Source organism: Halichoerus grypus, chromosome 6 (assembly GCF_964656455.1).
Source record: "Halichoerus grypus chromosome 6, mHalGry1.hap1.1, whole genome shotgun sequence".
Lineage (NCBI taxonomy): Eukaryota > Metazoa > Chordata > Mammalia > Carnivora > Phocidae > Halichoerus > Halichoerus grypus.
In genome coordinates, this window is record NC_135717.1 from 24529573 (window position 1) to 24544261 (window position 14689).

The window sequence follows — 14689 nt, forward strand, 5'->3', positions numbered from 1 at the left end:
ACTGAGCCCAGCAGACGAGCTGAACCATGTATGTGCAGAGGCCCCACTCTGCTCACAGCATTGCTTGAAGCCAATGGGAGGCTTCAGAATTCTAGGCTAATTTGCCCCAAATCAATTTGCACAAAGACAATTCACAGCTCATCAGTTTGTCAAGAGGCCAATGTACTGAAAACTATTGGACAAAACTTTGAAAAGGGGTGTAAGGACATGGTGCTACCATCCTTGTGATCATTAGCTCTAGGGAGCCCAGGAAGGGTGGCGGGATGGGAGGTTCTCTCCAGTTACATGGAGCCCACCATCTGCAAGTCCTGCCTACTTCATCCCTTCCTAGGGTGGCAACCACAGGCAGCCAGGAGCTGGCCCCAGCAGTTCATTTCTGGTGTTCACGTGGACAGCACACAGGTTTGATTGTGGGACACTAGCTAGAGTGGGGGAGGGAGCAGAAACTTCCTGTATATACCAACACACACACACAGACACACACACACACAGACACACACACACACACAGACACACACACACACACACACACACACACACACAGTGTGACTCCCAAAGGCATCACTGACTAGCCAGGTGACAGGGCACTCAGAGTATCAGGCATGTCTTGAACCACAAAAACGTTATTAATGATAGTAGGGGCAGGGGCAGGTATCTTTCTTCCAACACAATTCTCAAGTCATTTCTGTTGCTGGGCCACTTTGCCCAGCCTCCTTGTTATCCCTGTAACTGACAGACAGATGACTACCATCTCAGGAGCTGGAGCAAAATGACTATTTTAGCCTCAATTCACATACTTGTCTGACTTTTTTGCAAAAAAAATATGCTTTTAAATCATCAGTTAATTGGTCTGCTTCCAGGCCTAAGAAATATTAAGACTCTAGGTTAGTTCTTGTATGGTTCATAGTTTATATTTGGACAAGGAGGAGGGTGGGATGAGAACTACAATATACCCATGATCCAGGTTCCTTTGTATCAACTATTTGCAACAACAGAATACTGCCTTATACCCAGGTGGTGCTGTATTTCACAAAGTATTTTCATAGCCACTGACTCATCTGTGGAACATTTTCCACATGCCTGTACTGTGAGCAGCAACATAGCAAAGGAGAAAGAGCTTTCCCTCTCAGGAACTCAGACCCCAGTTCAAATCTCAGCTTGCCAATTACAGGCTTCAAGACCATTGGCATAGCATTGAACCTTCCAGAGTCTCTGCTTCTCTGTCTCCAAAATGGAAATATAAGCCAGTCTCGCTGGGTTGTGATAAGGGAAATGAAAGGAAGTATATAAAGCTCTGGCTACAATGTCCAACCTCTTGTACATGCTCACCTTGCCGTTACTCTTGTTTTTAAGTAAGTGTTGCCCTAGATGCTAGGATAGTAGAGATGAATGGGGCAATCTCTATTCTCAGGATGCTTGTTATCCACTGAGGGAAACAGACAAGCAAAAATAAGTATAATTGGGAGCTCCTGGTTGGCTCAGTGGGTTGAGCTTCCGACTCTTGGTTTCAGCTTAGGTGGTGATCTCATGGGTCGTGGGATTGAGCCCCCGCATAGAGCTCCATGCTCAGCAGGGAGTCTGCTTAAGACTCTCTCTCCCTCTGCCCCCCAAACCCCATTCAAGCACTCTTGAGCTCTTTCTCTCTCTCTAAAATAAATGGATAAATATTTTTAAAAAAAAGAAGTATAATGCTCTGTTGGCTACAATGGAAGTGTGGGAAGAAATACTACAGAAGGAGAATCTCCCAACTGACTTTTCTTGGGGCCAGGATAATAGCTAGTTGTAACTGTTTATGGAACTAACTTGGTGTGCCAGGCACTGTGTGAAGAGTTTTCCACACACTCACAGGTACTATGAGAGCTAAGTGTTGTAATTACCCCCCTTTACAGAGGAGAAGATGAAAGGGGATTAATTGGCACATAGCTGGAGTCAAGATTCAAATCCTTGGGTGGCTCAGTCGGTTAAGCATTTGCCTTTGGCTTGGGTGGTGGTCCTGGGGTCCTGGGATCGAGCCCCGCATTGGGCTCCCTGCTCAGCTGGGGAGTCTGCTTCTCCCTCTCCCTCTGCCCCTCCCCCTCCACCCCTACTCTGTCTCTCGTTTTTCTCTCTCTCAAATAAACACACAAAATCTTAAAAAGAAAAAAAAAAAAGATTCAAATCCTGGTCTGGCTTAGCTTTAGAAAGATATTTTAGAGTACCATAAAGGAGGAATAAAGTTCATCAGGAAGATAAATGGGGGTGGGGCAGTTGCCTAGCAGAGGGGACAACACAATCTGAATATTCTCAGCACAGCTCTGAGTCGTTGAGACAGTGTTCCTATCACTGTTTAACAGCCTGAGTCAATGTTAAATGATGTCATGGCCTTCCTCTAACAAACGGACACATGTCTGACATACAGTGCGTACTCCACACCTCACATTACATGCCCACAGCCCCGGGCTCACCCCTTTGCTTCTTTTTTGGCCCCTCCCACTGGACCGGGTAGCCCCAGGAGCTAGCACAGGCCCAGTCCATGTCAGGTGTGGTGAATATCTGCTGACCAGAATTGGGTCAATGCCTTGCACCTAGAATCTGGGCCTTCTAGCTTCCCCATAAGGGTTCTTTGCATAGCATCGAATGACATGGATGAGTGAGGATGCTGTGTGTGGTTCTTAATGCTTTGTAATCAGCCTGGACTCTTTGACCAACCCCATTTTCTTTCTTTTATGAATAGGGAGTAAGTTGTGGCACTCTCCGTGGAATGAAGATCAAGCCGGGTTCCATCGGGGAAGGCATCCCCCGCCTTCGACGTCCAGGTCTGGTCCTAAAGGCATTTGCTGGGTGCAGTTAGGGCTCAGCTGGGATTGGACAATTGTGGGACACCAGGTGACAGAACCAGCTGTGCCCACTCCACCCCACCCCCACCCCAGTTGTTGTCCTTCTTCCTCTCCTCCTGTTTTCCCGCCGATTTCCTGGGGAGGCTTCAGTTGAGAACTGCAGTATCCTGGGCATGAATGCTGCTCAGCCTGGCAGCCGGAAGCCTCATACACAACAGATGGGACCAGAGCACCTGGAGGGAGCCCTGGCAGCTCTCTCCATCAGCTGGTGCTTCTAGTTTTCCCTGATCTGTGTTTTCTAGCTTGAAGACACGTTTGCCACGTCTGCATGTCCATGAGACCAGTAGACCCATAACTTGGGTTTCACCACTTCCTGACTTCAAACTCTTCTGACAGCTGTAATCTATTTCCCAACAGGGCTCCTCCCCCCATTTATTCTCACCAGTGTCACACAAATAGTCCGGTACTGTGTGGGTGGGGCAGGCATGTTGGGGTGACCCTGCAGGGTGGGATTCACACGCCTGTTGCTCCAGATCATTGACGACAAGGGCAACAGCCTGCCGTTCAACACTGAAGGCAACACTGGCATCAGGATGAAGCCCACCAAGCCCATTGGCCTCTTCATGGGCTACGAAGTAAGTGGTGATCCTCACCTGCCCACTTCCAGGCCCCCAAAACCCCTTCAGGGAGCAGTGTGGGTGCTAAGGGGGTGGATACAACTCCGCAACACGAGCCTTCTTCACACCTCCCTTCAGTCACTCCAACTCAATGAAGCCTCTTCTAACTAATCTCTAAGCTCCTAGTGTGTTCTCACATCCTTTCCTGTCCGAAACCGTCTGACACTTAAGTGCTGACAGGGTAGAAAGAAGCACCCCAGACTTGGGTTCCAATGATCTCTTTTTTTTTTTTTTTAAAGATTTTATTTATTTATTTGACAGAGAAAGACACAGTGAGAGAAGGAACACAAGCAGGGGGCGTGGGAGAGGGAGAAGCAGGCTTCCCGCTGAGCAGGGAGCCCGATGTGGGACTTGATCCCGGGACCCTGGGATCATGACCTGAGCCGAAGGCAGAAGCCTAACGACTGAGCCACCCAGGCGCCCGTCCAATGATCTCTTGAGGTTGAGTATGCAGGAAGCTTTGACTGAGTTCAGATCCTACAGTCCCACTTACCAACAGGCTGTGCACAAATCTGTTAACCTTGCTGAGCCTCCAGAGAGGACAGTGGTGCCCCCACTTCACAGAGGAAGAAACTGCAGATTGGAAGCTTTGTATGTTTTCCCCACGTCAAATAAATGGCAGGTCTAGGATTCAAGCCCACATCTTTTTGGTTCCCAAACCCTACGTAAGAAATCCAGGGATTACATAAAACTGTGACAGGCTCTAAGGAAACCTGAAACTCTTGACCAAATTCTCAGCTTCCAAGATTGTCAGGGGAGAGTGGACAGACCTTGAAGTTGATCTCAGACCCGTCTCCTTTCTCCACAGGAACAACCGTTGGTGTCCCTGTTGGCCTCACTCTATGCCTTGGGGGTGGGTGGTGCTGCTCCTTTTGTGCCATTATTGACCAAAAGCAAATAATGCAGGCCCTAGCCTTAATTCACAGTAGTACGATTTTAGGCTTGGATAAAAGAGAAAATAAACAGAGTAACAGATATATAGATCAGTGGTTCTCAACCCTGCCTGTATGTTAGAATCAGTTGAGAAGATTTAAAAAAATAATTCTTGGATCCAACCATAGAGATTCTGGTTAAATTAAACTGGGATGGTCCAGAGCAACATCAGTTTTTTTTTTAGTTGGAAATAACATATTTTATTTTACAAAGATGTCCTCCTCTATGCCCACACCTATGTAGATATATACCCCATTTCACATGCTCTCTTGACTATATGTTGTCACTCCTCCACTGAGATTTGTTTGCTTTTTTCCTTTCTTTTCTTTACTGAGGTAAAATATATAAAATTTACCCTTTTCACCATTTTTAAGCATACAATTCAGCAGCACTGAGTAAATCACAACATTGTACAGTTACCACCATGCATCTCCAGAAATTTTTTCCATCCCAAATGGAGACTCTGTTCCCATTAAATAATAACTCCCCCCTCCTCCTCATATCCCCAGCATTTGGTAACCTTTAATACACTTTTTGGCTTTAAGAATTTGCCTATTTTAGTTACCTCTATTAAGTGGAATTTTACAACATTTGCCCTTTTGTGTCTGGCTTATCTCACCTAGCACATGTTTTCAAGGTTCATCCATGTTGTAGCGTGTGACCAAATGTCATTTTTTTTCAGGCTGAATGGTATTGTATGGGTGTACCATATTTTGTATATCCATCAATTTCTTAATAGACATTTAGATTATTTCCATCTTTTGGCTACTGTGAATAATGCTGCAATGAACATTGGTGTACAAGTATCCGTTTTGAGTTCCTGCTTTCACTTCTTTTGGATATATACCTGAAAGTGGAATTGCTGCATCATATGGTAATTCTATATTTAACTTTTTTTTAAAAGATTTTATTTATTTATTTGACACAGAGAGAGAGACAGCGAGACAGTGAAAGAGGGAATATAAGCAGGGGGGAGTGGGAGAGGGAGAAGCAGACTCCACGCTGAGCAGGGAGCCTGATGTGGGGCTTGATGCCAGGACCCTGGGATCATGACCCGAGCCAAAGGCAGACGCCCAATGACTGAGCCACCCTGGCGCCCCTATATTTAACTTTTTGAGGAACTGCCAAAATGTTTTCCACAGTGGCTGCACCATTTTATATTTCTATCAGCAATGTACAAGTGTTCCGGTTTCTCCATATCCTTGCTAAACCTTGTTATTTTCAGGTTTGTTTGTTTGTTTTGTGTGTATAATAGTCATTCTACCGCATGTGATGTGGTATCTCATTGTGGTTTTGATTTTCATCTCCCTAATGACTAGTGATGTTGAGCATCTTTTCATGTGCTTATTGGCCATTTGTGTACCTTCTCTGGAGAATTGTCTATTCAAGTCCTTTGCCTATTTTTAAAATTGGGTTGTTTGTTTTGTTGTTGATTTGTAAGAGCTCTTTATATATTCTGAATATGAACCCCTCATAAGATATATGCTTTGCAAATATTTTCTCCCATTCAGTGCATTGTCTTTTCACTCTTTTGATAGTGTCCTTTCAAGTAAAATTCTAAAAATTTGATGAGGAACATTTTATCTATTTTTTTCTTTTGTTTCCTGTGCTTTCGGTGTCATAGTCAATAAATAATTGTCAAATCCAAAATCATGAAGACTTCCCCCTATGTTTTCTTCTAAGAGTTTCAGAATTTTAGCTCTTGTGTTTAGGTTTTTGATCCATTTTGAGTTAATTTGTGTATATGGTGTATAAGGTAACTGCATTCATTTGCATCTGAACATCTAAGTTTCTCAGTGCCATTTGTTGAAAAGATTGACTCTTCCCACTGAATGGTCTTGGCATTTTTGCCTAAAAGCCATTGACAATATATGTGAGGATTTCTTTCTGGGTTCTCTATTTTATTCCAATCATCTATGTGTCTTTTTTTTTTTTTATGCCAGTTTTGTATGGGTGTACCATATTTTGTATATCCATCAATTTCTTAATAGACATTTAGATTATTTCCAGTATAGTTTTGCAGTAAGTTTAAAAATCAGTAGTGTAAGCTCTTCTCCCTGGAAAGAAGAACTTTCTTCTCCCTTTAAAAGATTGTCTTGGCTATCTGGGATCTGTCAAGATTTCATATGAAATCTATAGTTTTGCAGTAAGTTTAAAAATCAGTAGTGTAAGCTCTTCTCCCTGGAAAGAAGAACTTTCTTCTCCCTTTAAAAGTTTGTCTTGGCTATCTGGGATCCGTCAAGATTTCATATGAAATCTATAGTTTTGCAGTAAGTTTAAAAATCAGTAGTGTAAGCTCTTCTCCCTGAAAAGAAGAACTTTCTTCTCCCTTTAAAAGATTGTCTTGGCTATTTGGGATCCGTCAAGATCTCATATGAATTTTAGGATGAATATTTCTATACCACTGAGATTTTGATAGGGAGTGCATTGAACCTGAAGATGGCTTTGGGTAGTATTGTCATCTTAATATTAAGTCTCCAATTAATACAGTATGTCTTTCCATTTATTGATACCTTCTTTCATTTCTTTCAGCAAAAATTTTTATTTTTCAGTGTACAAGTCTTTCACTTTCTTGACTAAATTTATTCTTAGTATTATATTCATTTTGTTGCTATTCTAAATAGAATCATTTTTTAATTTCTTTTGTCCATATATAATTTTTTCTGTTTTTTAGTTCTTTGTTCATTTTTTCTCTTAGTTTTTGATCATTTAACACGTTTGACTTATTATTTCTTCCAAGTTTTTATTTAAATTCCACTTGGTCAACATACAGTGCAATATTAGTTTCAGGTACAGAATTTAGTGATTCATCACTTACATACATCAGCCAGTGCTCATCCTAAGGAGTGCACTCCTTAATCCCCATCACCTATTTCACCCATCCCCCTGCCCCCCCCCCTCTGGTTACCATCACTTTGTTCTCTACAGTTAAGAGTCAGTTTCTTAGCTTTCCCCTCTTTTTTCCCCAATGTTCATTTGTTTTGTTTCTTAAATTCCACATATGAGTGAACTCTAGAAATCAGATTCTCCCACTTCCCTGGGGGTTGAGGTTGCTGGGGTTTCATTGTTTTGTTTTTGATTTTGGACTGTTGAAGGCTATCGTAGTCCTTTGTTGTGGTACTTTTGCAGATTCTTTAAAGACTATTGTTTGTCATGTGTGATTACTGAGGTTTCTGATCCTTTAGCTCGTGTTCAGTTAATGTTTTGACAGAGATTTCCTTGAGGGGCAGGAGCTCAAATGAACAAAGAAAAACATCACCAACCAAAAAAGAAGAGAGAACAACCACTGTGCAGATTGGCTCTGTGCTGGGATACTCCTTCACCACTTAGCTGGACTTGCTCTGAGCCTAGGGATCAGCCTGAGATGAAAGCTTAAGGTTTTCTCAGGACTTTGCTGAGCATGCATCTTGCCCAGGCATGTTCATGGCTGTCTTAATTCCCCCATGCATATAGCTGTCTTGAACATCCTAATTTCAAAGACAAAAAACAAAAAACCCCCCAAAACTCACTCCAGCATCTCCCCCAGACCTTGATGGTCTATTGTATATCTCCACCCATAATCTCTTACTTCAGGCAACTTCACTTTTGTAGTTTGCCTGGTAGCTTCTATGAGCCGTGCTTGCTGCTTTTTTCTGAGTTACATAAAGTGAGTTCCTTGCACCTGTCCTTCAGGCAGCCCCCCAGATAGGTTAGAAAAGATGCACACAATAATCATTATTTTACTTTAAAACATCTGTTTTTTGGGGGCACCTGAGTGGCTCAGTCGTTAAGCATCTGCCTTCGGTTCAGGTCATGATCCCAGGGTCCTGGGATAGAGCCCCGCATCGGGCTCCCTGCTCCGCGGGAAGCCTGCTTCTCCCTCTCCCACTCCCCTTGCTTGTGTTCCCTCTCTCGCTGTGTCTCTCTCTGTCAAATAAATAAATAAAATCTTTTAAAAAAAATAAAACATATGTTTTTTAAAAAGTTAATCGGTATCACAAATGGAAAACAGTATGATTTGCCAAAAACAGAAGGCAATTAAACTATAACTACAATGCAAACAAAACAATTTTTCTTGAATTCTAGCTAAACCCTGTTCCCACTAAAAGCTCCAGTCCTGAAACTTACTCTTGGTAGTTCCAGAGCTTTTAAAAACATGTCAGACAGTCTCCTTAATACAATCAGAACAATTGGAAGGGAACCTAAAATGGGATGTCATTCAATGTTTTTTTTTTTTTTTTTTTTCCTGGACCCTTTTCAAATCATTTCGTGTTTCATGAGAGGGATGATCTCAACACATTGCTTAGTGGTTGAGTACAAAGGCTGTGGAGCAAGAATTAAATTCAAATACCAACCCTACCACTGACCAGCTGAGTGACTTTGAGTGAGTTATTGTGCTTCTCTGAGCATTCATTTCTTCTGTTATGGCCTATAAAAATCTAGCCTCACATAAAACCTGCACATGAATGTTGAGAGCAGCTTTATTCACAATAGCCCCAAACTGGAAACAACCCAGATGCCCTTCAATGGGTTGACACCCAAACTGTGGTTCATCCATAACATGAAGTACCATTTAGCAGTAAATAGAACAAAGTATTGATGAACATAAGAAGCTGGATGAATTTCCAGAAAATTATACTGAGTGAAAAAAATAAAAACAGAGCTAGTCCCAAAAGATTACATACTATAGGATTCCATTTATGTAACATTCTTAAAGTGACAAAATTATAAAACTAGGGAATAGATCAGTCCCTGTCAAGGGCTTAGGGATTTGGAGGGAGGGAAAAGATGAGGGAGATGGGTGTAGATATAAAAGAGCAACACAGGAGATCCTCAGGATGACGGGAGTCTTCTGTAACTTGACTCTGGTGGGGGATGCACATTTGATAAAATACACGTAGACACACACAAAAAAGTAAAAGTAAACTGGGAGATCTAAGTGAGATTGGTGGACTGTAGCAATGTCAATATCCTGGTTGTGATATTGAACTGTAGTTTTGCAAGATGCTACCATTGGAGAAAACTGAGTAAGTGGCACACAGGATCTCTCTGTGTTATTTCTTATAACTGCATGCAAATATATAATTGTCTTTTTAAAAAAGATTTATTTATTTATTTATTTGAGAGAGAGAGAGAGAACATGTATTCATGCATGTGTGCATTAGTTAGGGAAGGGGTGGAGGGAGACAGAGAATCTCAAGCAGGCTCCATGCTGAGTGCAGAGCCCTACACAGGGCTCGATCTCACAACCCTGAGATTATGACCTGAGCAGAAATCAAGAGTTATCCGCCCAACCGAATGAGCCACCCAGGTACCCTGCAAATATACAATGATCTTAAAATAAACAGTTTAATTAGAAAAATAAAAGCCTTGTAGGTTTTCTGGGAGGATCAGATGATGTAGTATTTTGGGAAGGAAATTCATTTAACAAAAGTTTATTGACACCTCTCATTTGTCCAGGCACTATGTGAATGCTAAGCTGAGAACAAGTAAATAAAATACACAGGGTCCATGTTCTAGTGGAAATTTTGTTATACTAGAGTGCCACACAAAAGTGAGTTGTTACTTTAAGAAATTATCCTTAAAATTGGCTCAATATTGTTCACTAATTGACAAGTAGTGTTCATTGAGTACTTGGATATAATGAAAATAGACTCAGAGAGATTACAAAACTTGCCCAGGTGCCAAGTAGAGCCAGGAGCGGGATCCAGACCCAGATCTGAGCACCAGGTTGTGGCTCATCATCTCTAAACTCATTGCCTTCAACAAAGGGGTATTGTTGTCTTTGCAGGACAACCCAGTAAAGACAGCCGAAGTGGCGTGTGGGGACTTTTACAACTCTGGAGATAGAGCAACTATGGATGAAGAGGGCTACATCTGGTTCCTGGGGAGGAACGATGACATCATCAATGCCTCTGGGTAGGTATGGCTGACCTGAGCCGGGAGGCATCACCCTCACATGCCTCATGGGATCTAGCTTGTTCTGACATTCATCCAAGCTTGGTGATGGTTAGCTCAGTCTAACTCTGAGCAGAGCTCTGTCCGTGGGGCCCTTTTCTGGGGATACCTGTGTACCTCCCCCAAGCCCTGCATCCAGAAAAGTCTATCAAAATGTAGTTCAAGAGGTCTGCAAGGCGAACCATAATGAGACATTATGCAATTTAAGGAATTTGGAAGGAAGACGTTACTTAGGCCCTTTTTGGTTGAGGAAGCTTCCTCTATGTTTGGCTCCTCTAATGGGACACAACAATCACTGAAAATTTTAATAATAGATAACAACAACATAAACCTTTATGAGGCACTTACTATGGGGACGCACACTCTGCAGTGCTTTATATAACCCAGCTCTCAATGCTAGAAGGTAGATGCAATTTTGCCATTTTACAGATGAAGGAACTGGGTTACTGACTAGTGAATAAAGTTCCTTAAAGTTTCAAAGAGTGCTGGGTACAACCAAGATTTACCAAAGCTGTCTGGCTCCAAGTCAGTCGTCCCTAAACCTTAACGTGATTTGGAAGAAAAAAAAAATGACACATTGTACCAGAGTAACAAGTTCTCTTGGATATTTCAGGGAAGTTGAGTGTGTTTACCTTTTAAATTTCTAAAACATGCTAATATAATGGGGAAGAGTATGCAGAATTTGCATGAATGTTTAAGATAAAGGCCGAGGCTTCTACTAGGTTTCATGCCAAGGGAAGCTGCTTGAGCCCAGCCCCAGAGCTCGGGGAGGACTAAACATTCACCCTCCTCCCTGAGCAGAGACAGTGAGGTGAGAAACTCTGGGGAGCATGTGAGTGTTGTATTTCTCAGCACGGAGTGCCCATTCTTCACGTTTGGGGCCCATGACAGAGCCAGGGCACAGGTATCTGGCTTCCTGTGACAGTTATCCTATGTGACAAGGGACGAGGTGACCCTCCAAAACATGAGACTTGAGGGCCTGGGTCACCCGGCCCTGGCAGCCACTCAGAAACCAAGGAGCCATTGATCCTGCAGGTACCGCATCGGGCCCGCAGAGGTGGAGAATGCCCTGGCCGAACACCCGGCTGTGGCTGAATCAGCTGTGGTGAGCAGCCTGGACCCAATTCGAAGGGAGGTAAGGAGGAGGACACAGAGGTCATCGTGTCTGTGTGTGGGCACCAAGGCAGGTGCGGGGAAACCTTCCTCCCGGTCCTGTCTCTCCAACCTTGGACCTAGGGTGGAGGGGGGCCCCCCCGGGGTGTGCATGTGCATTTACACTGTGTGGCCACCAGAGAGCAGTGTGGCCTCAACCATGTGTGACAGAACATGATGCTTGTGAGTGTGGCTTGCAGCTGGGGCTACTGCTGCCCATCTCCTAATTTCTGAGCCCTTCCTACCTGCCGGCTCATTTCACCCCCCTCACAGCAACCTCATTAATTAAGGACTCTGAGACCCTTTTTTACAGGGAAAGAAACAAGCATAAGGAGATTAAATAAGTTGCCTGATCACAAAGCTGTTAAGTGGTGGAGCCAGAATGGGAATCTGAGCAGTCTGGCTCCAGAGCAAGCATTCATTGATTCACTGTGTGCTGAGCACCTACTCTGGACAAGGCCCTGTGCCCTGTAGAAGCGACATGAATAATAGGAACGTAGTTAATCACCACCATTGATTTAATGCCCACAGAACTCTACCTACAATAATAGTGAAAATGGTGATGATAATGATAGGAATAAAAATCAGTTGAAACGAGCTTCGTGGTTTATATGAATGATCTCGATGAATCTTGAGAGCCATGCCCTGAGGAATGAAGCCGTGCTGTCCCCACATCAGAGAAGGACATGGAGGCTGAGGGAGGTGAAGTAATTTTCCAAGGCAGAGAGTAGAAATTGGAAGTATGGACACTGGTCCTGTTCTTTTCCAGGGGCTCAACTGTCAACTTGTTTTTCCATTTACTTAATACACATTGACTTTTTAGACTCTACACTTGGTTGCCACTCCCCCTGAGCCTCCACTCTGGTTCTGTGCTGCAGGTGGGGAAGGCATTTATTGTCCTGACCCCGGAATTCCTCTCCCATGGCCGGGACCAGCTCACCAAGGAGCTGCAGCAGCATGTGAAGTCAGTGACAGCCCCGTAGAAGTACCCCAGGAAGGTGAGTGAGGGCAGAGGGATGGGGTCTGGTCCCCTCCAGTGGGCCCTGGGCTCTGCTGCCCCAAATCTCCTAGGGTCGCTGAGGTGAAGCTGATGTAGCCCATGGAATGAGCATTTTTCTCTACCGAAGAAGCATTCAACTTAGGGGTTTAGGGGAGATCCATCTTAATCCTGGAAACCTCTATCCTGTGTCAGAAAACAAAAAGGCTGACAAAAAACCTACAGAAAAAAATCAGCCAAGAGCCTAGAAATATCCAAGAAGGTTATTTGAAATCTTTCACAATGTGAAAAAGACATTCAAGTCAACAACTGCCACACTTGTAAAAAACATTATTTGTAGTAAGAAATATATTCTAAATTGAAGCCCAGTACATATATAGATACATAACAAACAAAAGTTAACAAAATAATATTTATTGTAGCATAAAATACATTCTGAGAGGTTTTTTTTCTACCTCATTTGTTTTCAGTGCCATGTGCGAACTATGAAAATGTCCAACAATAGAGAAATGATTAAATTATTCGTGGTAATTAATGCTGTCCTATAATTTAAAAAGATGATGCAGATCTCTTATTTGTAACATAAAAAACATCACAAAAATATATTATTAAGAGAAAAAAGCAGGCTGTGAATAAATATACATGTTATCTGACTTGTTGAAAAACCACGTTTGCAAGGATACATGGGTGAAAAATTTAACGTGTCTTTCTTTTGTAATAATACATTGCTGTGCTTTCTGAGTGTTTACCCAAAGGTAGATAGCTAATATTTATTGAACATGTGTGCCAGGGGCTGGACTCAAAGCTCTACATGTATTATTTCATTTAATCCCCCCAAACCTGAGATGGCATAAGCATCCATTTGACAGACTGGAAATGGGGGAGGCTGAGAGACTCACAGTAAATTGCCGGAGGTTGGACTGAAGAAAAGGGCAGAGCTGAACTCAAAGCCAGTGTATCTGAAAACAGAGTTCGTCCTTCACATGTAAGGCTCTGCTGCCTCCTAGAGAGTAGACTGGAGGCTGCATGCCAGTTAGGATGGGCTGATGTTACTGTGAGGAACTAGGAGCCCCTCGTCTTAGTGGCTCCTACTAGGGAAGTATCTTTCTTGCTCCTGCCACATGTCCGCATGGTCTTCCTGGGACCAGGATAAAGGAGCACCCACCATAGGTAACTGCCAGGTGCTAGAAGAGATGGCCAGAGTGGATGCCAGACCCAGTTGTCCCAAGTGTTCTGTTCGAGGTGGCACGCCTCACTCCCACTCACATCTCACTGGTCAGAGCACGTCACAGGGCTGCATCCAACTTCCCGGGTCAGGGGACACCCTGACATGCCTTGGTGGAGCCTATTGGGGCCACCACATGGTGCCAGCCCGTCTGGGGGACTGTGCAGGGGCAGAGGAGGAGCCTGGGGCATTGGTAAGAAATGACAGCAGGACTAAGTTGGGATGGGTTTGCTTTATCCTTGACCAGGTGGAATTTGTCTCAGAGCTGCCCAAAACCGTCACGGGCAAGATTAAAAGAAGTGACCTTCGGAACAAGGAGTTTGGTCAGATGGAATCAGCAAAAGCCTCAGAAACCACTGTGTCTTCTTCGCCACATCCCTGGCTGCCTCAGTTTCCTCACTATGGGGAGGGTGAGGAGGGGAGTGTTGGACATTGATTTTAAGAGCATCAGGAGTGCTCACATTCCAGCATTTTTGTTCTTTTAAATTACTATCCGTTACTCTCCTGCTTCCAAGTCCCCGAGTGAGCGCCCAGTATGTGGCTGGGGTAATGAACTGACATCAGCATCCAAGGGGACTTGTGTTGTGCTTTTATTCTGTGAATGAACCAGTGCTAAATGCTGTCCCTCCATGATTCTCCCCAAGCCCCATTGGAGAGGACTCTGGGGCCAGATTCTCCCCCCTGGTTCCAGGGGCCCTGGGTGACTCCTTTTGTCTGTTCAACAAGCACAACACAGAGGTCTGAGGAGGGACCCTTCCTTGCGCCCAGGTGTCCACCTCTGCCTGGCTTGCCCATGCCCTGCTGGAGGGTGAGGTCAGGGCCAGAGCTAGTGAGGTGGCTGGGGAAGGGGGAAGGCGCCGAGGGCAGCCCAGCCTGGTGATTCCACTTGCCTGCCAGACCATTCCTCTCCGTTCCATCCAGCATCCCATGGACCTGCTGCCTCTGTATGCTG

The 14689-nt window shown here is 44.0% G+C and overlaps 1 protein-coding gene across 2 annotated transcripts in view; it reads left to right on the plus strand.

Moving 5' to 3' along the window:
- Positions 1 to 14308, plus strand: part of LOC144382264 (acyl-coenzyme A synthetase ACSM1, mitochondrial-like) — a 20943-nt gene extending 6635 nt beyond the window's left edge. For both annotated transcript variants that reach the window (XM_078074749.1, XM_078074750.1), the window contains exons 2-7: positions 2714 to 2795; positions 3350 to 3451; positions 10197 to 10324; positions 11399 to 11498; positions 12394 to 12513; positions 13985 to 14308. In XM_078074749.1, coding sequence (XP_077930875.1) covers positions 3410 to 3451; positions 10197 to 10324; positions 11399 to 11498; positions 12394 to 12498 — 375 coding nt within the window. In that variant the 5' untranslated portion in view covers positions 2714 to 2795; positions 3350 to 3409 and the 3' untranslated portion in view covers positions 12499 to 12513; positions 13985 to 14308. The remainder of the gene's footprint in view (positions 1 to 2713; positions 2796 to 3349; positions 3452 to 10196; positions 10325 to 11398; positions 11499 to 12393; positions 12514 to 13984) is intronic.
- The last annotated feature ends 381 nt before the right edge of the window (positions 14309 to 14689 follow it).